The following is a 25,256-nucleotide window of genomic DNA, read 5'->3' on the forward strand; positions in this document are numbered from 1 at the left end:
ATGATTTATATTTCCAGCAGTCTTGCAACTAGTGAATTCCAAGGGATAACTCGTTTCTTCCCCATCCTGTTTGTATTTCTTATCCAAAATTTCACGTGTAATTTTGAAATGTAAGATGACTACGTTATTGCAAATGTATTGTTTTTCAGAATCAGAGAACCATGAAAACCAGTCATGATGCTTTAATGAATAAAGTTGATGAACTGAATGCACAGCTGAAAGAAGAACGATCTAAGTGTCTTTGTCTTGAAAATCAGCTGTCCTCAACCTCGTTTTCTCAGAAGGCTTCTGAAGAGGTTTTTTTAAAACTTTTTCACGTTCAAAATAAATGTTAGAAGATTGAAAGTGTATGTGAAAATATCACAATGTTCTAATTCACTTGTTGAATTTGTGCGATGTTGTAAAATTGTTAATATAGATAATAATGACAATGTAAGCTGAGAAGTAAGAACACAGATTTTAATTTCCTCTCTATTGTTTGATATTTTATAAAACCAGAATAGTTAGACATGTATCTGGGTTATCTCACCTGAAGGGCATGGATGTGGTCAAGTAGGGAACAATTTTATTACAAATGTTGAAAAATATGGAAATTCACAAATATCAGCTTTGCTTTCATAACGGAGGCCAGCTTTGTGGGAGATACACCCTAAACTAATTTTATTGTGTTGATTGCAGAACTGGAATTATAAGCTTTAAAATATGTAAACAGTTGGTGAGAAATAAATTTTGTAGCAAATGTAATAAAAGTGTATGGAATTTAACTTTGTTTTTTACATGCTGCTTTTGTTCAGCTAAAAGAGAGAGTCAAGGATTTACAAAAGGAGAGAGATCTTTTGAAGGAAAATTATGACAAATTATATAACAGGTACATCATTTTAGTTTTAATTCATTAATATCTTGTACATCCACACGTCTTCCTTGTTTATTTTCCCTGTACTTAAATATCCATTTCTCATAACTAACTGTATGATATTAATTGACTGTGATGCAACAATTGCTGACTTATTGTCTCATCATTTGCAAAGTTAGGGGAACAGGTGAGAAGACACCCCAGTGAGTTTGTGCAGACAGTTCATTCATTAATCAGGGACATAATGATCAAGTAGTCAGCAGTGGTGGAGTGGGGGCTTTTGCAGAGTTATGTAGTGACAGTTGTGGCGCTGGTGAGGAAGAAGCTTGAGGACAAAGTAAGATGTGAAGGGAATTGAAGTTGTGTTACTTACCATCTAGTATCCTAAGCTGGAGTTTCTTAAGGAAAATGTGATTGTCCCATGAATGGCCTGTACTGCCAATACAGGAAAAGGAACATTGTTCAAGAATTTAGATGATTGATTTTCAGATGCATCAGATTTTCAAGTACAACTCAGACCAAATAGATGTATTTAACTTGAAGGGGATACAGAGCAGAATTATATCAGGGTTTAAAATAATAAAACAGCTTGGCTGGTTAAATAAACTTGATTTGTATACCCTCTAAGTTTACATTTCAGAGACCAGATCTAATTAATAAGGTGATGTGATGGCTGCAACAAAATTTGTATTCTCTGAAGGGAAAATTAAGAAAGTGGGCACATCATCTTAAAATTAGAGCTGGATCACTAGTAAATTTTGTGTCAAGAAACTGTGGAAGTTTCTCTCCTATAAAAGATTATAATTGTTTAGCCAATTGAAAATTTCAAGGCCAACCTCAATATTATTTTGTTCTACCAGGGTGTCAAGGGATATAAGGTACATTCTGAGACAATTTAATTAAATTAGCCAACAGGCTCGGAAAGTTGAAAGGGCAGCTCCTCTTACCCAGTTCCAAATATCCTATTAATGTTTCTTGTCTCTCTTCCAGCAATGAAGATGACAATTTCTTTTTGCTGCTCTCTACAATAATCAACAAGCAAGAGTGGTCTTTGAGATAGCTGGTGATAGGCATCCCCCCCTGGAACCTTGTGGGCTGGATGCAAATTGGCAAAACCTGACATTAAATGCATTCAAAGTAGAATTTATGAAGTGAATAGAAAAGGGTTTAACCTGATATGAGCATTTAAATTGTTCATCACCAAAAAAAAATTAAAAACTGAATTTATCTAATAAACCATTTTAATGCAATTTTAATTTTTTTCAAATAATCCAGTGTTTTTAAAATATACTTTTGCTTATTTAATATAATACATTGTTTAGTAATAAAAAAAAAATTAATTGAGCAGTTGAACTGTTTTAGCTTAGCTCTACACATTTTTAAATTGTGGAATCAAAGCAAAAATACTGATCTTTTGCAAAAAGATAATTTCAAAATGTGTTATTCAGCATCACCTGCAGCTGACAAGTGGCAAAATATCTCATGCAAATTTGCATTTTAGTTATCCCCAGTGCTATATAATTGTGCTTTCTCCTCACTGTGTACTAAAGGAAGATGACTTGCAGTGCATTCAATGTTACTAATGTTTTATCTCTTGAAGGAAAGTAGCAAATATCTTTCAATTGTAGTCCGAATTCATTAGACAGCTATGGCCACAAAACACAAGAAAACTACAATTATTCTCAATGTGATAGAAGAAAGAATAATAATATTGTCTTTGAATGACAATTTTGCTAATATAACATATTAAAATCATAATAAACAATAACATCATGCATTCTTGAATATAGGACAGTTCTCCATTAGTACAGTTCTCTTACAACATGTATATAAATAAATATAAATTGTTGCCGATTGAAAGCAACTACATTTGGAAAGGGATTTCTCCGTGAAATGTTGTTTTAATAGTCTGACATTTTATTTTCCATATGCTCTTCTTAACCTCGTTTTCTTGTTTTTACAAGAGAGTCTTGTGTTTAAAAGAGAATTTAATTGTTCAACTTTCTCAGTTGGTCTCCATCCCCATTAATAATACACATTTCCTCTGTCCTGCATTGATGGATTAATTCAATGAGAAAATCAGTGCAGTTCTGTTTAAAGCTATGTTACTCATTATCGGTAGACATTCCTAATAATTACTATAACTATATGTATATAAATTATATAGATATTATATAGGTACATACACATATCAATGTATTAATTATTAGGAATAATTATTAATCATCCATCAGCATATATGTATGTGTGTATATATAATATACATGTGCATATATATATATATAATACATATGTGTGTATATATATGTGTGTATGTGTGTATATATATATATAGAGAGAGAGAGAGAGATGTAGATATATATAGATATGTAGATATATATATAGAGAGAGAGAGAAAAATATACACAACACACACACACACACACACACACACACACACACACACTTTGGTTTACTTTGATTAGCTTTTTTTTAGTGCGTCATAAAACAACTTCTTTTGAATGTAGTTTCTTGTTTTTTCCATCTTTGTTAACAAGACAAATGACCACATTTTACATGCACAATAATCATTCTACATCTCACAATGTCTCAGGCATTTAAAAACATGAGTCTTTTTGTGGTGGTTTCCTTTCCTTTCAACCAGCAGCTGTTTTTAGTGTGCATCGCGAACAACACCTGTAAAAAGTGATCAGGTGGATAGTGTGCGTTATTTATTTATATTGAGTGACTATAAAGTCTTGTTTGTCCCTGCTGTTATATCATTTGGATTGATGAATTCAGCTGAGAGTAAATCATTGAATTCCTTTCCGTGTCCCACAGATCCAAGTGATGCCAATTTTTTTTTTTCTCTGGCTATAGATCTCTAAATTAAGGCCAGTGCCTTGCTCATCCCACAAACCCTTTCATGTGATTTAACCGCAGCCTGAGCAAGGCGCCTTGGTTTGAACAGCAGCAGACCAGCATATGTTTGCTTAATTCCTGAGACATGATGACAGCAGTCTCTGTGCCACTAAGGCTTTTTTGTTTTAATTATTATGCTCTGTGGAGGATTACATCCAATAGTTCTTCACATGCCACATGCTTGGTTACAGTGCTTTTGACATGACCAACGAAAAGGAATGGAAGTTGAAGGAGCAGCAGCTGAAGATTCAGATTGCACAGCTCGAGACCGCGCTAAAATCTGACCTGGCTGACAAAAATGAGATCTTGGACAAAATAAAACTAGAAAGAGGTATTTTTGAATTTGAAAGAAATGAATCTTACAGAATCTGCATTCACAAATGCTTACCACAGTTATGATGATGTTTCAATGTTTTTTTTTGCTTCCATCTGTTTGTTATTGTAAATAATTTCAATTACAGCAGTGAAAAAGCAGAGTAAGTGGGTAGTATACTATTGTTTCGTTTTATACTGTCCAGAAGACAAATACACTTTCACAATTCATCTAAGAGCTCATTTCCAAGACAAAATGATTTTTTTATGTCCAGTGGATTTGGGTATGACTGTCAAGCACAGCATTTATTGTCTATCCTAAACTGCCTGTGAGTAGGTAGTGATGTGCTGGCTTCCCTGAACTACTAAAGTCCTTCTGATGATGGTAAACCCACAGTGTTAGGTAGGGAGTCCCAGGATTTAGATCCTCAATAATGGAAGAATAGCAAGATATTTCCAAGTCCGAATGGCATGTGATTTATAGAGTGGTGACATTCCCATTTGTCTTTTCCTTGGTGATGGAGGTCAAGTGGTTTGGAGGAGCTTGGAGTGGTGGCAAGGTTGGCAAAACAGTTAGCGCAACGCCTTTACAGTGCCAGCAATTGGGACATGGGTTCGAATCTGGCGATGTCCATAAGGAGTTTGAATATTCTCCTTGTGTTTGCCCTGGTTTCCTCCCCCTCTTCAAAACGTACTGTGGATTGTAGATCAATTGGGTGTAATTAAGCAGCAATGGGCTCATGGGCCGAGCCTATTTCCATGCTGCATGCCTAAATTAAAAAATTTAATTTAACTTTCCAACAGCCCTCCTGCAATAGAATATTAAACTATTGCTGGGGGGGAAATAAGTTCAGTAAAAAAATTCACTGGAAGTGGGCACAGAAGCCTTTAATTCATGCATTTGGATTAAAAGGTGCTTTTTGTTTTGGATTTAGTTTTTGTACTACAACCCAGGCAATGTGATGCACTCTGAGAAATAGCGAGTTATATTTCTAAATTAATTTTTCCAGTTTTATGTATTAATTTATTACTTAAATTAATTTGAACTCATAATATATCTGCAGTTATTTTGTCATGCCGAACTATGACTGTGCCCAGTCCATATCTCTCCATAACCTTCCCATCCATGTATCTGCCAACATTTTTCTTAGAAGTTAAAATTGACCCCACATTCTCCACTTTAGCTGGCAACTTGTTCCTTTCTCCCACTACTCTATACCTAATATTCCCCCTAAAGTTCTCCCCTTTCTCCCTTAACCCATGTCCTCTGGTTTGTATCTCACTTAACCTCAGTGGAAAGTGCATTTACTCTCTGTACCCTAAAATTTTTTTATCCCTATATTGAATATCCTCACATTCTTAAACGTTCCAGGGACTAAAGCCCTTACCTGTTCAACTAGGTTCCTTGAGTCCTGGCAATATTCAAGTAAATCTTCTCTGCACTTTTTAAGTCTTCTATCTTTCCTGTAGTTAGGTGACCAAAACTGCACACAATACTCCAAATTTGTCCTTGCTAAAGCCTTGTACAATGTTACAATACCATCTCAATTCCTCTTCTTAGTACTTTGATTCATGAAGCCTAATGTGCCAAAAGCTCTCTTTTATGATAAAGCATCCTGCTTGAGGGTCATTTTCCCCTCCCTCCCTCTCCTCTTTCCTGTTCTCGCAGTTTCGCTGGCTCTATATTGCTTCCTACTCACGTTACAAGACAGGTCGCCCTTTTCATTGATGCACTGCAGAAGCCTTGAAGTCAGCAAAAATACTACAATGTATAAATTTACACATCAGAGCATCAGCCAGAAAACTATTAAACAGGAGCTTTGAAGAGCCCAAATGACTTGCAAGATAGGTCCTAGTTGGATCAATTCCGATGACAGACATTTACAGAAACCCATTAGATTTCACTACTGGTAATAATAGATGTGCACAAAACAAAGTATAATACTTCTTCAGGTCTTGAAGAAAAATCATTGACCTGAAGGGTGAAAATTTTTTTGCTCTGCATAATTCTTCCTGACATGATGAGTTTCTTTAGTACTTTCTGTTTTTATTTGATTATGCTTCACCGTCAGTTTCAGATTATGTGAAATATTTTTTTTATCGCCACCAGCACACTGTTTAATTTTCTCACATGAATACACCAGAAATTTATTAGATTTAATAGCATTTATCATTGCTCCTTATTGTCAGTCATTACATACTTTTTATCTAAAATGTGTCATTCAAGCAATCCCTTCGTTCTCATTGCACTTCGTTTTATGAGGTGGGGGGGGGGGCAGTTAATACTGAGTTGTTAGTTTAGTAATCCATTTGTGAAATCAAAATTATTTTGCTCATTAGAGTGGTCAATTAATGAACAAATACATGGCTTGGTTAGTGCATTATAACATTTCCATTATGGCATTCCTTGTGATTCAAATAAACATAATAATGAACAGAGATACAGGGGAGACTTCTTGCTGGTTCCATTATTGTCACATAATCCATTTAGAAAATAACATGCATGAAATTCTTTGGCTTTTGTCTATCATAATGCAGACAGAGAATCACCACTTTCTCCAGTGCCACTCACAGTAACCTACAGCTCCTGGTGTTCCTAGGCGGTTTCCCCTCCGAGTACTGACCTGCGCCTGCTTAGCTTCCGAGATCAGACAATCTCGTGCATATTCAGGCTATTCGACTATCCACAGACTTTCAGGCAGATAATGCAAGATCTGATTCCTGTGCCACAGCTGTCCCTCATGCTACAACCTTATAGGCCAGATGCAAAATGTATCAAACCCCTCAACTCAGGTCATTGTGTAACACCTGTGATTCAGTGCTGAGCTCAGGCACAGTCATAGGCCTGCATCTGACTTCCAGTGCACTGCAGCATACACTACATAGAAGTTTCGAACATGCTGTTGCATATTACAGCTCACTGGCAACTCTCTACAGACCTGTTAGCTGACCATCAGCCCAATCTAGCCCAAAAAGATGATGAAGTTTCAAGCATTGTTTGACCTGAACATTCAATTCAATAGTACAACTCAAATAAACTAAAAATTTATGAAACAAATTTGGTCTTTAGTTTGAGTGAGTAGCCCACCATTTTTAGAAAGTTCAGTAGTGGGAATTATTTGTAGATTTGCTTTTTTTTTCTGGTACTAATGTCATTTGTTGTTAGTTTCGATTATTTACTCTTGGCCTTTTAAAATATAGTGCTCTGGGAAAATAAGAAGCCTGTAACTGGAATATAGATTGTAGCATCAAAAATAATTAATTCTGTCACAAAATAACAATTTAATTAATATAAGTTGTAAAGTTATCTAAAAAATAAGGTATTAAATTAAGCTCCCTTTCAATTTTGGAAAGCAGTCAATAAGATAACGTTTGAAATTTATCCACTGTTATTTTTAACTTAGTTGTATGCATATTTATTGTCATAACATTTTTTAGAATCTTTCTAGTGTAGCATAATTATATTGAATTAAATAAAACTGTAGATGCTAGAAATCTAAAATAAAAACATTAAAATATATTCTGTAAACATCAGCAGTTCAGGAAACATCTGTGCAAAGTGAAACTCTTAACATTTCAAGTTGTAGGGCCTTTCATAAAAAGTCAGTTAAAGTTGAGCAAATTATTAAGCTAGCAAGGTATGATGCCAAAGCAAAATAAAATAAAAATCTAATTTCTGTCTTCCATGAAATTTTAAAATATCCACAGCCTCTTTGTATCAAAATTGTGCTATTATTATATTTTATATTCAGAATTATTCATAGCTCCAAAGTGTACAGTCAAGGTTGTATTTGTGAAATCAGAATAGGATTAGAGAAAATTAAATGTAAAAAAAAAAAAGACCTGCAAGTGTGATTGGGTCTCATAACCATCCCTGTCATCCATCTTTTCCTGCCAATGTATCCAGTTTCTTGGTACGATCTCGCTGCACACCCAGATTGTCTCTCAGGCTTTGCACTCCCTTGGACTATTCTCATCACGGTGCCAATCCCCTCGGTGTCTTCCCCATGATAAATTTCTCCCCATTCTTTCCCATAATGTGAGTAATCCCAATTATTTTCCCTCAACTTATCTGGTTCCTATGATTTCCACTTTGCTCCTTAACAGGAGATTTAGAAGAAATGCCCTTGTGGATATTTGTATGGCCTTAGGGCTTCTGTGCAGTTGAATATTGAACCACACATGCAGCACTGCATAAATTTCCATTTTTATGGACAGAAGAATTTATAGGACAGCCTGTTAGGATGTAAAATGTACCAAGTAGCCAGTTTTGTTTTTTCAAAATGTCCATTGCAAAATGGAATTCCACAATTTTGGCATGTTTAAGTTTTAATGGAAGAGATGAAAGTGGTTTGAGAAATGAGCATCTGTAAAATGTTAGATCTTTCAAGAGTGCACAATAATACCCTGAAGTTGTATCATGTTTTTAATTGTATGTGTCTCTGCAGAATGAAGATGATATTATTCTTAAAATAAAAAAAGCCTGTAAAGCAAGTATATACATAGCTAAAATGCAGATCCACAAATATTGTGTTAAGTTAGAAATGATAGTTTCATTAACACTCTGCAATTTTTGTATACTAATTCAGAACTTAAAAATTGGATTATTTAAGCACATTATAAAATACCCAATACAATACATATAGAAAGGTCATCAACAACTTTAAAAGTTTACTCCTTTTGTCTCTGCATACATTCTGCCAGACCTAATGAGTATTTTCTGTTTTTATTGAAGTTGCACAGCATCTGCAACTTTTTATTTTTCAATTCGAGTTCTAGCACAGAAACAGGTTCTTCAGCCCAATTTGCCCTTGCTGACCACATTGTCTCCCCAATCTAGTCCCAGTTTCTTGTGTTCAGCTCCAATGCTCTAAACCTTTCCTATCCATATACATGCCCAAATCTCTTTTAAAGATTACAATTATCCCCACCTCTATAAGGCCACCACTGTGTGAAGAAAATGCACCTTGGGTCCCTTTTAAACGTTTCCCCTCTCACCCTAAATCTATGCTCTTTAGTTTTAGGTTTCCCTGCCATGGAGGAAAAAAAAGACGATGACTATTCACCTTATCTCTTCTCATGATTTTGTATATCTCTACAAAGGCCTTCCCCATCCTCCTCCACACAAGGGAGAAAAGTCCCAGTCATTCATTCGAATTCATGCCTGCTAGTTACATTCTTGAGAATTTTTTCTACACCTTCTTCAGATGAATGGTATCTTTCCTATGACTGACAAGAAATGTGCACTATACTGCAAGTGTGGTCTCTGTTTTTGCACAGTTATAACATGATAGCTGAACTCCCATATAGCCACTTTCGTGGAGCCCTAAGCCTCTGTTCTACAATGTTCTCCGTTGCTCTTCTATTCACTATGCAAGTCCTGTCCTGGTTTAACCAAATAGTTTTAATGCAATCTTGTATAATTTTAAGAACTACTAAATACGTTCATGAGAATAAGTGCATCAGAACATAAATATTAGCAACTTGCACTTGTCTGAGTTAATTACATTTCTATTTGTTGGCCCAGTTTCCCAGTTCATCTAGATCCTATTGAATCTCAGACATTCTTCACTGTCCACAATACCACAAATTTTCATGTCATCTGCAAACTCACTAACTATGCTAACTACATTGTTATCCAAGTCATTAATAAATGACAGACAACAGTGGTCCCACTGGTCACAGGCCTCAAATCTGAATAACAACACTCTCTGTCTCCAGCCATAGTCAATTATGTATCAAATTGTCAAACTCGCCCTAGAAACCATATGATCTGACCTTCTGGACCATCCTACCATGCAAGAACTTCTAAATGTCCTTGCTAAAGTCTTTGTAGACTATGTTTTCCACCTTGACCTCATTAATCTTCTTGGTCACCTCTTTAAAAATCTCATGTTGCCATCCCTGATTGCTCCTTGTTTTTCCACTTAGAAGGACATCCTGTCTTTAAATTACCCACAACTAATAGAACCATAGAACACTACAGCACAGGAAGTAGTCCATTCAGCCTTTCTAGGGTGTGCTGAAAGATCATTCTGCAAGTTCCACTGGCCTGCTCCTATTCAATAACGCTCCAGACCTCTCCCATTCATGTATCTATCCAATTTATTGTTAAAATGTAAAAGTGAGTGCATTTACCACAATCACATGGCAGCTTTCTACACTCCCACCACTCTCTGAGTGAAGAATTTCCCCCGAATGTTCCCCTAAAGCCATGTCCTCTCATACTTATTTCTCCTAATCTAAGTGGAAAGAGCCTACTTGCATTTACTGTCTATACTTTTGTATCTTGTAATTTTGTAAACCTCTATCAAATCTCCCCTCACTCTTCCACGCTCCAAAGAATAAAGTCCTAACCTGTTTAATCTTTCCCCGTAACTCAACTCCTGAAAACCTGGCAGCATCCTAGTAAATTTTTTCTGCACTCTTTCAATTTTACTGATGTCGTTCCTGTAGTTTGGTGACCAGAACTGCACACAATATTCCAAATTTGACCTCATCAATATCTTATACAACTTCATATTAACATCCCAAATTCTGTACTCAATACTTTGATTTATCAAGGCCAAGATGCCAGAAGCTTTCTTTACTACCCTGTCTACCTGTGACACCACTTTCAAGGAATTATGTATCTGTATTTCCAGATCCCTTTGTTCCTCAGCACTCCTCAGTGCCCTACCATTCACCATGTATGTCCTTTCTTGGTTTATCCTTCCAAAATGCAACACCTCACACTTGTCTGCATTAAATTCCATCTGCCACTTTCTGGCCCAAAAACCTTCCTCGCTGTCCACAATGCCTCCTATTTTTGTGTCATCAGCAAATTTGCTGATCCAATTTGCCATATTGTCCCAGCACCGATCCCTGACACACATCACTAATCACAGGCTTCCAGACTGAGAAGCAATCATCCACTACATCTCTCTGTCTTCTCCATTTCATCCAATTTCAAATCCAGTTAAGCTCACTGACCTTTAGATCCCTGGACTGTCCTTGCAGTCTTTTTTAAATAAGGTCGCTACACTATCTACTCTCGAGTTTTGGACACCTCTCCGGTGTCTAATCATTCAACTACCTCTGCCAGGGCTCCTGCAATTCCTTCCTTGACTTCCCGCAACATCCTTGGATACACTTGACCAGGGTCCAGGGTTTTTTTTTAAATCTTAATATGTTTTAAGACCTTCAGCATTTTCTTCTGCAATTTGGTCTCTTCAAGGCATCACTTTGCTTCTTTGAGTTCCCAAGCCGCCATATCTTTCTTAACAGTAAATACAAATGAGAATATTTGTTTGGGACCTGCAAAATTTAACAAAATGCTAATTATTTTTCATTGAGTAAACTTGTGTTCCAATACACTTATTTCTATGAACATATTTAGTAATTCTTAACATTATTTTCACAATCACCATTATATATTCATGTGCAGTTTTCTGAAGATGAAACTTGGAGTGTTATTCCTATAATCTATAGTGGTTCACTTGATGTTTATGTACATATAAGGAGCCAAATGCAATTTTTGTCAGGTATCAAGTAGGTCCGTAAAATAGCTTAACTTAATCTACCAGAGATTTTGCAGGTGGCACCAGTGCTTTGTTCATTGGAGTTCAAAATTGTCTTTTTGGCTCATTTGTCAGGAAACAAGATACAGTATGACAGAACGAAGCTTCTGGCTGTAAAATCTATTCTATTTATTAAAGATAAGTTGAATCTGACCATTATGATTAGAAGAAATGTTTGATTCAGTTAAAAAACAAAATATTTTTTAATGTTTGTCAAACATTAAATTTGGGTATTTTTGGAAAGAATTGCTTTTCTTGGAACCAGAGGTTCCAAACTTTCAAACTTTTGGTTTAAATTGGTAAAATTATGTTTTGAAATTATTACTGTATTATTTTAGAGACAGTAAATCAAGACAACCATAATAATGTTTTGCAGCTTTTCATAGACAGTTTAAACAGAGATCAAGCATTAGGTGTGTGAGAAACAGAAGTACCTTCACAGAATTTGCTCGAGACAAAAATTGAGAACAAAGAACGTTTATTATACAACAATGCAAAGTTGGGTGCTTCCCCTTATCCTGGGAATACACACACATACTGGGGCTCACCCAACTTTTATACAGTTCATTTCAGTGTAGAGGTACCCTTCCCCCCCCCACCCCCTAACATTCTTCTGCCTCCTGGATAAGTTTGGCATTAGGCAATCCTGTCTGCCTACATGCTGTTTCTGTGAACTAGAATTTTCTAAGGGGGTATCCTGTCTGTGTCCCATCATGTCATTGTCCTTATTCACTTGCCTTTGTCCTTATTCACACCTTCCCAACCCTCAGGGCTTACTAACTCTTATATGCTGAACTTGCTAATTCTGTCTTCTTCTTCTTTAGCATGGCTTCGCGGACGAAACAGGCAGACACGGTTGCAGGGGAAAATTTGTTGGTTGGGGTTGGGTGTTGGGTTTTTCCTCCTTTGTCTTTTGTCAGTGAGGTGGGCTCTGTGCGGTCTTCTTCAAAGGAGGTTGCTGCCCGCCGAACTGTGAGGCACCAAGATGCACGGTTTGAGGCGATATCAGCCCACTGGTGATGGTCAATGTGGCAGGCACCAAGAGATTTCTTTAGGCAGTCCTTGTACCTCTTCTTTGGTGAACATCTGACACGATGGCCAGTGGAGAGCTCGCCATATAACACGATCTTGGGAAGGCAATGGTCCTCCATTCTGGAGACGTGACCTACCCAGCGCAGTTGGATCATCAACACCGTGGATTCGATGCTGTTGGCCTCTGCCATCTCGAGTACTTCGATGTTAGGGATGAAGTCGCTCCAATGAATGTTGAGGATGAAGCGGAGACAACGCTGGTGGAAGCGTTCTAGGAGCCGTAGGTGATGCCGGTAGAGGATCTATGATTCGGATCCGAACAGGAGTGTGGGTATGACAACGGCTCTGTATACACTTATCTTTGTGAGGTTTTTCAGTTGGTTGTTTTTCCAGACTCTTTTGTGTAATCTTCCAAAGGCGCTATTTGCCTTGGCGAGTCTGTTGTCTATCTCGTTGTCGATCCTTGCATCTGATGAAATGGTGCAGCCGAGATAGGTAAACTGGTTGACCGTTTTGAGTTTTATGTGCCCGATGGAGATGTGGGGAGGCTGGTAGTCATGGTGGGGAGCTGGCTGATGGAGGACCTCAGTTTTCTTCAGGCTGACTTCCAGGCCAAACATTTTGGCAGTTTCCGCAAAACAGGACGTCAAGCGCTGAAGAGCTGGCTCTGAATGGGCAACTAAAGTGGCATCATCTGCAAAGAGTAGTTCACGGACAAGTTGCTCTTGTGTCTTGGTGTGAGCTTGCAGGCGCCTCAGATTGAAGAGACTGCCATCCGTGCGGTACCGGATGTAAACAGCGTCTTCATTGTTGAGGTCTTTCATGGCTTGGTTCAGCATCATGCTGAAGAAGATTGAAAAGAGGGTTGGTGCAAGAACGCAGCCTTGCTTCACGCCATTGTTAATGGAGAAGGGTTCAGAGAGCTCATTGCTGTATCTGACCCGACCTTGTTGGTTTTCGTGCAGTTGGATAACCATGTTGAGGAACTTTGGGGGCCATCCGATGCGCTCTAGTATTTGCCAAAGCCCATTCCTGCTCACGGTGTCGAAGGCTTTGGTGAGGTCAACAAAGGTGATGTAGAGTCCTTTGTTTTGTTCTCTTCACTTTTCTTGGAGCTGTCTGAGGGCAAAGACCATGTCAGTAGTTCCTCTGTTTGCGCGAAAGCCGCACTGTGATTCTGGGAGAACATTCTCGGCGACACTAGGTATTATTCTATTTAGCAGAATCCTCGCGAAGATTTTGCCTGCAATGGAGAGCAGCGTGATTCCCCTGTAGTTTGAGCAGTCTGATTTCTCGCCTTTGTTTTTGTACAGGGTGATGATGATGATAGCATCACGAAGGTCCTGAGGCAGTTTTCCTTGTCTAAGGCTTACTAATTACATATGCGGAACTTGCTGACCCTTATCCTATTCATACTGGCTTTATTCATTACACATATATCCATACTAGCTTTCTTTATCTCTCATATTTTCATATTAGTTTTGCTCATCTCTCACAGGTGTAAGATGATTATTCTTTAAAAGTACTGTTGGTATTTTGAATGACTTAGAAAATTCTAGTTGCTTATCTTAAAACATGAAGAAATCCCATTAATTTATTGAGTGGAAAATATTTTAAACTGGTTAGTTGTAGCAAATTTATAAATGTGCTTCTAAAGAGCACATTTTGTTGCATGAGGAAATTTTTTCCTAGTACTTTCAAAGAAATTGCAGTCAGCTTTTGAGTTTCTGTATGCTTGATTTCCTTTGCAGATTGTCATAATTACATTTTATTTTAACATGTTATATTGTCCGGGTTTACTTTGATACTGTTTCCATTCATTGTCCAATGAATGTCAGCACGAAATGAACGACTCTCCCAGGAGAACAAACAACTCCAGTTGCATTATCTGAAGCACAAGCAACAGTTGGATGAGCTAAAAGATCGTATGAAGTTCTTTACCAAAGTAAGAAACTTGCTTACCTGAACTCAGTTTATATCTGTCAGAATATGACATTGGAATGCTTGACATGTTTTATGCATGCCATAAGCATACTAGCTTTACGCATCATAAAGCCTCATAAAAAAAGGAGGTAAAAATGTGATACTTTATTTATTCATGATATTCAAGCCAAATGTCATATTCGGTGAGAATCCACTATGTCATTTTCAGTTATCCCTGTATTATTCATTTCCATTTAATAAGGCTTTTATTGACTATTTTACTTTCAGGAGGAGAATGATATTGATGTGGCTGAACTCAGTGAAGCGCTGATGCTCATAAAGGTACTGTAAAGAAGTTGATCCCTCTTTCAATTCATGGCTGCTCTGTGATCTAATAACAATCTGACCCTCCTCTGCCCCGGTTGAAGTGACTAGCATTTCAAGAGACTAATTCTTGGTCAGAAGTGATCTTCAAGTGGCCATTGTGGCCCAAATAAACAAAAATCTCAGAAAGGCCAGGGAAGTAATGTTAAAAAGTAATGTAGAGTTTATTTCACTTACAAAAAAAAAAATTAGGCCAATGCATACAAAATATGGATTTATTTGTATTGTCAGTTGTTTAGAAATGAAATCTGCAACCTTTTTGGAAGGTCAAATTCAAATTATGAACTAATGATTAATAAAACTTCAAGGTAAACGTTTTTTTAAAAAAATGTTATTTGACCACAAATATGCAATTGACCCAGATGAACATTTCTGTATACAAGATCACTTATCATTCTGATTTTCTTAAACCTCTCTACATCTCAATCTTTTGATTAAATATTTTTACAGTCTACCAACATGAGTTCAGCATTCTCAGACATAACAATGGCCTTCAGTTTTCAACTCGTATTGCTGATTCAGCAATTCCTAATGCCCTCCTTCCATTTTGTTTATTCACGTCCCACTTTGACACCATTATACTTCTAATCCCTTTGGTTATTCGATCTGTCAGAATCCCTTCCTTCTTATTACAGTCAGTCCCCATTGTAATATCTTTGGTTTATTTTTTGTTTGAGCTGTTGTTCCAGAGACACAAGAGTCTGCAGGTGCCCGAATCGAAGCAAAGAGAAACTCGGATTCATCAGGATTCTGATTCAGGATCTCAACCTGAAATGTTGACAGTTCCTTTCTCCTAATCATTACTGTTCAACCCACTTGATAGTTTGTTTTTAGTTCCAACTTCTTCCCATTCTGATTTAAGATCTTCACTCTGCAATGTTGTTACGTCTATTTCTTTCTCTGGATGTATCACCTCACCTTTTGATAACAATTCTGTTTCAGATTTTCAGCATCTTTTACTATTTTTACCGATTGTTGATGGTGTTTTTGTAGCAAGTCAGGCAAAGCTGTATAGATTGAAGGTGTGTTTTATTTCTCAGTCATGTGTACTTTTATCTTTATTGTAGGTCGGTAAGCATCAGAAAAACGGAAACCTTGAATTTCTGGAGAAAGTGGAAGACAATGTGAATAAGGATCTGGAGTTCTCCATGCGAGAGCTTCAGGCAACACATGCAGAGACTGTTCAAGAACTTGAAAAGACAAGGAATTTGCTATTTATGCAATACAAGATTAATAAAGACTATCAGGTATCTTTTTACTATCTTTAGTAAAAAGACAAGGCAATGATTTCAGACATAATATTACTTTGGTAGTATGAAGCAAATTAAGAATGGCCATGAAGGAATGAGCTATGTAGCTGGAAAGTAAAATGGGAATATGAAAATAGGGAATAGCATGTAAGAAGGGCAAAGATTTGTGAACTTGCCACATTTTTAAGATTAAATGAAAAATGAAGCGCTTTAGAAAGAGGGCAAGGTTGACCATTCAGATTTTGCAGAAGGGGATGATAATAGAAGTTTTTGCAAAATAGTGCGAGAAGAGTTAGATCTTATAAAGTCAGCAGGAGAACTAGAAGAGGAATTTGGATAATTGACCAAACCCTAACCCTATTGGGAATGGTTGATCAGATAAGGGAGTGGTCCAAAGTCAAGGTTCGATGAGAGGAGATGAATGGGAGATTACAGGTCAATGCACAAGGATCAAGAGAACATTTAATGTGATCTGCCAAAAAATAAGCAGTAGAAACTACAAGGGGACATGATATGAAAGCAATTAGCATTTGGGCCAATGTTGTTTGCTTAAATTAATTACATTATTATAATTTGCTTACATTCATTAAGTCTTTTTAAGAGTCGATTCTTCAGGGTTTTGTTATACAAGATCAAGTTGAATGGAAAATATTATTGTCCAAAAAATGGACAGATTTATTGTCCGAGTACATACATGACATCACATACCACCCTAGGATACCTTTCATTACCTTTCTTTGGTTATTCACAGATATGGCCTTTCCTGCTGAGTATTTCCAGCATTTTCTGTTTCATTCCTAAGATCTTGGTCTCCTAGTTCTTGGCCTTACTGTTATCCTGTTAACCTTGCACAGGACTCTCATAATTTTATGGCTGAATTATATTTCCTCTAAGCCTTCTTTGTTGAAATGAAAACAAATAGCAATTTAGCCCATTGCTCCTCATAAAATTTCCCAGACGTGCCTTGTGACATCTTTGTGAATCTCTTCAGAACTCTCTCTCATGCCACAGCACACTTCCAGTAGTTTGATGACCAGAAATAAATACAATAATGAAGTTGTGACCTAACAAATTATACAGTACTGCTGTGTCCTCTCTGTTTATATCCCCAGGATTTATTTTATTTAGTCATCTTACTTTCACCTATTTGCCTGAGAAAAATCTTCAGATAAACCAAAAGGCAAAAATCAACTTAAAGGTTCATGAAAGCCTAAAGATCAGCTGCAACATTTTTAGGATTTTTAAAAATAATATTTAAAAAGGTCTGGACATGCCCCATGAAAGCCAAACTGGACTCCTCCTTGCCAGCCTTCTTTGCATATGTTGGAGACTTGGTATATGGTATATCTTGGAGCCAAAAAAATGCTTTCCCACCTGAGTTTTTCATTACAATTCAAGTTTTCTGGTTTATTAGATAAGGAATTTCACATAACCAATTTTAGATATGGGGACAAAGAGAGTGATGCCAAAGATCAGGAAGAAATTCTGAGGAATTAAGTTCTTCCAAATTTGTTAGTGTCTTCTATTTTTTTTTTAGGCTCTAAGAAATGAAATCCACATGAGGTGTACCTTTGTTTCTGATTTGTATCATTGGAGCCGTTTGTAAATCCTAACATACCGATTTCCAGAATGCAAACATGTTAAATGATTTGTGGGGATTTGATAGGAGTCTTGTTAATTGATTCTAAGAAACAGAATGTTTGCCTGTGAATTAATTTAAATATCGTAACAGGTGTAAACAATAAGTAAAATTCAGTTTTATTCACTCTGGTTTCCAATCTTGCAACCGAGTTAGCAATAAAAGAAATCTACTTTCTTTCAAGCTGACCTATATTTCCAGTGCCTGAGTTGAAGAAAAACTCTAGAAGTATGACTGTCACATATTTGCAGTGAATGTGGAAGTAATTACATTCTAAAAATGGAAATTTGAATATTTTGAAGAGGCTTAAATATGTTGTCAATGTGATACATTTACAAACTAATCGGACATTGATTGGACTACTGCTTATCAGTTCTGAATACAGCGAATCCGTGTTAGCTTCAGTGTGATTCATAATGCAGCTAATAGTTTAAACAATGAATTGAGACTTTAGAACAACCCGGACTTATTATTCTCAATCAGTATATTTTTGAAAGAGAGCAATTAAGTATATGTGTAGTTATATTTCTCAAAAGGAGGAACATTAAAGTATGAGAAGCAACAGTTGCTCTAACAATACAATCTTTCTTTCTTGTAATTAGACTGGATGCTATCTAAAATTGCTATGTATCGGAAAAAGAATTTAAATGATTTTTTTTCGTGATAAAAGAGATTATTGCTTTTCTTTTCATTCCAGTCCTTTTGAATACATACTTATTCATCACTAAACATGTTAAGAGTATCATTTTACTTCTGAGGTTTACTTGAAGCCTAGTGATAGGGAATGAAAGTACATAACCATTCTTTTTGATAAAATATAATTTACTTTTGGATTCTATCTTCTCTACAAAATCCCATCAGATTCACTATATGTAATATATATGGTAACTGAATTCTCGAATCATTTTGAAAACAGCTAATTATATATAATGTAAAAAGATTCTTGTAGTGTATTAATACTCTTGTGAATAATGTTATCAAATCTACTATTTTTCATTACAACTGAAATGAATAGGTAAACATGCATTTGGAGTAAATAAGAAATATAATTCAAAATTTGTTAGACATTTTTTTTAACTGGTAACCAGACCCATCAATAATTATTATTTAAAAATCACTAATTGTATGGAATTGTTGCTTACAAATGAGAAATGAATCCTTGCTCATGAAACAGAAAGTGGTGGCAGAGCTTAGATTTTCTTTTTTATTTCTGAATTAAGCAAATTGTTTTGAAAGTAATCTTCATATTACATTCAAAGATTATTTCACTTTCTACATCCTGAAGTGAATTTTATTTAAAGAAACACTATTTGAGAAAGTTCATGCATTGTGCATCACTTCACGTGGTTCTTTTAAATCTTTTAAATTCAGATACCCTCACTAGTCAATTTTTCTCCTGATTTTACATTTAATCTGGATCCTTAACATTTGTATGTGTTTCCACAGCAGTTAAATTGATTAACTAATTTTTTTAAATCTCCTAACTTAATCTCTTCGTTGTGAATGATCTTAAAATATCCATTGGAAATATGGGCTCCATTCCTTACTAGGATTTTCATGTGCATCTCTTGTAAGAGTAAATTGATAATTCCTCTATTTATTGAGCAAGAGTAACCTTATTTTACAGTATAATAAATCTTACATGATTGGTTTGTAAGTAAACAGCATGGAACCTTTTATTAACTTAACTACAATACTCCTATTTTGAACCTTAAATCAGAAGAAACCACATTACAAAATCTAGTTCAGATTAGCAACCATACCAAAATGAATCAACAGTAGGAAATGTATAAACAAAGGACTTCCAAATGATAAGGGTGATCTGTGGTGTTTTTGCCGATATCTGGCCAAAACCTAGCACTTTTGCTCTATTCCATTTAGATGAAGCAGTTATTGTGGTCATTATTTTACAATAAGCCTTACCATAGAGATAGGTCTGTTTTGATTGTATTATCTGTATTGCTACTATTTCAGTGCACTGAACAATATTACATTTTGAGAATACCAAAGTAGCAAAAAACTGCCTGGGTCCTACATTTTGGCTTTATTCAACATTTCATTCAAATGGTGTGTTCAAACAAATTCACTATAAAGCCATCTCCTTTAAAGGGACAATCCTTTTAAAGAATTTTCGGCTAGACCTGAAGCCAAGAGCTGCCATCTACCAGAGATTTATAAATTTTTTGAGAAATATTCACATCACTCGCCACCAGTGGTTGACATTAATTAATGATCTACATTCAATACATTTTAACAGCACTTTTAAATGAAATACTTTCTAAAATATTCACAAAGATATTGAACTGTATTAAACCTGTTCGGCTCCGAATCATGGGTCCTCTACCGGCATCACCTATGGCACCTAAAACGCTTACACCAGCGTTGTCTCCGCTCCATCCTCAACATTCATTGGAGCACCTTCATCCCAAACATCGAAGTACTCGAGATGGCAGAGGTCGACAGCATCGAGTCCACGCTGCTGAAGATCCAGCTGCGCTGGGTGGGTCATGTCTCCAGAATGGAGGACCATCGCCTTCCCAAGATCGTGTTATATGGCGAGCTCTCCACTGGCCACCATGACAGAGGTGCCCCAAAGAAGAGGTACAAGGACTGCCTAAAGAAATCTCTTGGTGCCTGCCACATTGACCACCGCCAGTGGGCTGATATCGCCTCAAACCATGCATCTTGGCACCTCACAGTTCGGCGGGCAGCAACCTCCTTTGAAGAAGACCGCAGAGCTCACCTCACTGACAAAAGACAAAGGAGGAAAAACCCAACACCCAACCCCAACCCACCAATTTTCCCTTGCAACCGCTGCAACCGTGTCTGCCTGTCCCGCATCGGACTTGTCAGCCACAAACGAGCCTGCAGCTGATGTGGACATTACCCCTCCATAAATCTTCGTCCGCGAAGCCAAGCCAAAGAAGGAAGAGATTATCTACTTTAAGAAGACACTTGCAAAATGTCGATGGCCACAATTGTCCCAAAGGCCACTATAATGTAACATGTTCAAATTTCAGATTCATTGTCAGAGTACATACATGTAAGGTAAAAACATCATGAGTTGGGACCGGAGAAGGAGTCACCCAGTACTAAGGAGTAACAGGATGCAGGCTCGTTTGTGGCTGACAAGTCGATGCGGGACAGGCAGACAAAGGAGGAAAAACCCAACACCCAACCTTGTACGCTCAAGATAAGTGTGGCAATAACAAGATGATGTGCAGCATACTAACAGAGAAGGGTAGCAACAGCTTATTCAACGGACAATGTAATGGTATGATAATTTACTAAGTGCGTGTCCTGAGGTATAAAAAAAACACCACTTGCTGATATCGGGAGAATGCGCCTTCTCCAACTAACACTGTTAGTTGCAAGTGTTACAATCCGGTAATAAAGAACCTTGATTTCGACTCAGTCTGGTGTCTGACTCACTCATTCTCGAACAAAGCAGACCTAACATACATGACAACCTGAGATTCTTTTTCCTGTGAGCGAGGCAGAATTACCATTTATGGGTAATGAAAAAAAAACTACACAGCGAATACATGTGAACAAATGCAGAACTGTAAACAGATAATGAATGTAAACAAACCCAATGTGCAATACAGAGAGAATTTTAAAAATCAATAAATTAGAGTCCTTAAATGAGTTCCTGATTGAGTTTGTTGTTGAAGATTCTGATGGTGGAGGGGTAGCAGCTGTTCCTGAACCTGGTGGTGTGAGTCTTGTGGCACCTATACCTCTTTCCTGATGGCAGCAGTGAGAACAGACCTGTGATGTTCTGGGCTGTGTTACACTCAGGGGTGTCTGCATACCAGTCTGTGATCCAGCCAGTCAGCACACTTTCCATCACATATCTGTAGAAATTTGCCAGTGTTTCTGGTGTCGTATCAAGCCTCTGCAAACCCCTGAGAAAGTAGAAGCGCTTACGTGCTTTCTTCGTGTTCTTTTCTGAAATATTAATAACTTAGATGTGTTTTCACAACTGTAAACAGAACTAGTATAAAAACCTATTTTTATCTTTGCCTCAAATTTGTAGAATGAGCTTAACACTGTGGCCAAGAAAATGGAAGATAATAATCGAGAGTATGAAATCAAACTTGAGCAGTATGCGCAGCTACTTGATGTTAGAGGTGAACGAATCAGAAAACTTGAAGGTATAATGAAACAACTTTTTAAGGACAATTGTAAAATATCTAAGATATAAATTTTGTGAAAAAATTCATGCAAGTAGAGCGATCGAGGCCTGAGGCCTCTGGGTTTTTTTAAATTATTTTACCAACTGAATGAATTGTTGTGTATATATTCTTATCAATCCATCTATAATTAGTAATAATGGTGATTCTTTGTGGAACATATCTTAATATTTTTGTATATTGTTAAAGACAAAAGCAAGTCCTCTTTTCAAAGGGTCTTGAATGCTAGCAGGCTGCAGGTGAAACCCCAGCACTCGAATGCCATTTCAACAGTCCAACAGAGCTGAGGATGGTAAATTAGAGAGGGGAGGGGGGGGCGATTCCATGAATGAAAAAGGAAAGCATTATGTAGTGACATCCAAGGTTGGTTTTGTGCAGAATCAGACTCCTATTCTCCACCACTAAAGTTTAGACAGTATAAACAATCCAACTATCATATTTGGCTTTTTTTGATGTTCACAGAGATTCCATAATTGTCTTCCTTTGTAAGTTCTACTATTTTAATTAAAAATATGGTTGAGTTGCTGCAACCTAAAATCCAAGGATACACCAAAAACTGCTAGTAGAGCTAATGTAACTGATTCATTTGTGATTGAAGACTTTAAGAGATAGGAGCAGGATTAGGCTATTTGGCCCAACCAATCTGCTCTGCCATTTGATACATTGCTGATGTATTCTTGCTTTCAACCCCATTTTCCTGCCTTCTCCACATATCCTTTGAAGATCTTACTGATCATGAACCTATTAACCACTTTAAATCTATCCAATGACACCCTCCACAGCTGCCAGTGGCAGCGAATTCCACAGGTTCACCACCAGATGTAGAACAGAATGGCAAAAAGTCAGTCTCTTTTAGCCTATAGTCGGTTGTAAAATTTTGCTCCTTTTATACAGTACTTCTAAAGTAAAAATATAAAATGATGTGGTATCGTGCACTAGATTTCCTACTTGTGGTAACAGGTTACAAGAGGAAATATTGATGAAAGTAAAGTTTCACAGTAAGAGAATAGTTCTAGATAACTATAAAGCTAATATATAATGTATTTAACAAACTTTTAAAAAAGTTTCAACAAACACTTTCTTTCTTGGGGGCTGTGAGTTAAAGAGGGAAGCTCGGCTTTTACCAACCCTCAGAGATAGAAGCAGGTAGGAGCCCAACTTCACTCTAGCTGACTGGTGATTTATTTTCCTTCTGTAAGAAAATACTTTGAATATCATCCATCCCTGTCAGTTATTCAAGTTCAGGAACTGACTATGGGAGGAAATTTATTCTTCCTACTATTTTTAGTAAAACTCTAGATACATGTGTAAAGAACTTACTCAAGGTTTTGCTAGAAATAAAATAAATATTCCCCATGGAAAATCATGTTGTTGCATCTATAATACCAAGTTAACATTAAGTGATTAAGCCAGTAATAGATATTTTATGATATAACCTTTTAAAATGTCTACTTTTGCACAAATAATCGGGAATTGTTTTTTTAAAATATATTTTATGATATAACCTTTTAATTGAACCTTTTAAAATGTCTACTTTTGCACAAATAATCGGGAATTTTTAAAAAAAAAAATATTTTATGATATAACCTTTTAATTGAACCTTTTAAAATGTCTACTTTTGCACAAATAATCGGGAATTGTTTTTTTTTAAATATATTTTATGATATAACCTTTTAATTGAACCTTTTAAAATGTCTACTTTTGCACAAATAATCGGGAATTGTTTTTTTTTTAAATAAATTTTATGATATAACCTTTTAATTGAACCTTTTAAAATGTCTACTTTTGCACAAATAATCGGGAATTATTTTTTCTTACCCCCCCCCCCCCCCCCTGTAATTTGGGTGTGTGATGGGTTAACCACCTTTTCAAACACAGGAGCATTAGCAGATGCCTATCTATGTAATTTCATCTTGAAAGTTTTAATTAAGAAGTCCCTGCTGTATGTTAAAAAGCCCTTTGGTATGCAGTGTTTCATTTGATTTATCCCAAAATAAATGTCAAGTTGTAATCCTTGTATGCTGAACAGCTCATATTCTCGGAATCTACAGAGCTACTTTCAATCTTCTGTGCTGAAGAACTTGTTAAAAAATATGATGACAATAGTGCGTATGTTCTATACCATCTGTTTGCCACACCGAGAAAATATTGTGCTCTATTGCTTTAATGAAAAATATGGAAAAATCGCATTTGTTTCATCTTTTTCAGCCCAACTCAAAGACATAGCCTATGGCACCAAACAATTCAAATTCAAACCAGAAAACCCAACTGATGAAAACACTAATGAACTTGATTTTACCGTCCATTTGGAACGTGGAGAAAACTTACTTGAGATCCATATCAACAAAGTGGTCTTCTCTCCTGAAGCTATTAAGGTTTTTGGTGAGCAGGAACCTGCCACTTTCTGCACCTATGCATTCTATGATTTTGAACTCCAGTCTACTCCTGTAATTCATGGGCTGCAGCCAGTGTTTGATTTCACATCTCAGTACGTTGTCCAAGTGGACGATTTCTTCCTGCAATATTTACAGAAAAATACAGTAAAACTAGAGGTCCAGCTAGCATATGGCACAGACTTTGAAACTATTGCAGCATGCCAGTTACAAATGCATGAAATCCTTGAAAAGAATGGGAGATTATTTGGCACCGCATTGTTATCTGGTGAGTAAATAGATAGTTAAAGTGATTGCCTTTCGCATATAATTGAAATGAAGTCCACTGTTAATTCAAATTTTATTTCAATGTTTGCATTGAAATATCTGCAAGGTTTTGAGCATTATGGAGGCAGGTATTGAAATACTGTAACTGCAAGGTTTTGACCAATTAAATATTGAGACAACTTTCACATGATGTCACCACTCATGCTAATTTTTAAATCTTTCTGAAATCACATTTTGCTGCTCATATTTATCACATGCAGCAAAGAAAATGATATTAATTCTATGACTATGTGGCACCCAAAATATTATAAAATATCTTATCAGTAAAAATGACAGAGCCCTTCAATTAATGGTATATGAAGCATTTAAAATATTTATCAACTTTAAAAATCTATGGTGGATCCAGATTCTTTTAGTAAGTCATGCAAATACCATAGTTGAAACTACAAGAAGTTTATACATTGTAGTGGATTGAAATTAAGTAATTATGAGGACAGAAAAAATTACTATTAATTTCAGTTTTTTTCGGATTTAATGTTACAAATTA

General features: G+C 36.4%; 1 protein-coding gene across 4 annotated transcripts in view; it reads left to right on the top strand.

Moving 5' to 3' along the window:
* The window catches only part of rpgrip1l (RPGRIP1 like), a 173,444-nt gene that overhangs the window by 44,380 nt on the left and 103,808 nt on the right, over window positions 1-25,256 (top strand). For all 4 annotated transcript variants that reach the window (XR_011345803.1, XM_069901588.1, XM_069901587.1 and 1 more), the window contains exons 9-16: window positions 150-296; window positions 795-868; window positions 3,946-4,085; window positions 14,496-14,602; window positions 14,869-14,922; window positions 16,032-16,211; window positions 21,893-22,010; window positions 24,258-24,710. Coding sequence is in view for 3 of the 4 variants with exons in the window: in XM_069901588.1 (XP_069757689.1) it covers window positions 150-296; window positions 795-868; window positions 3,946-4,085; window positions 14,496-14,602; window positions 14,869-14,922; window positions 16,032-16,211; window positions 21,893-22,010; window positions 24,258-24,710 (1,273 nt within the window). In the remaining variant the exon portion in view is untranslated. The remainder of the gene's footprint in view (window positions 1-149; window positions 297-794; window positions 869-3,945; window positions 4,086-14,495; window positions 14,603-14,868; window positions 14,923-16,031; window positions 16,212-21,892; window positions 22,011-24,257; window positions 24,711-25,256) is intronic.

Source organism: Narcine bancroftii, chromosome 10 (genome assembly GCF_036971445.1).
Source record: "Narcine bancroftii isolate sNarBan1 chromosome 10, sNarBan1.hap1, whole genome shotgun sequence".
NCBI classification, from domain to species: domain Eukaryota; kingdom Metazoa; phylum Chordata; class Chondrichthyes; order Torpediniformes; family Narcinidae; genus Narcine; species Narcine bancroftii.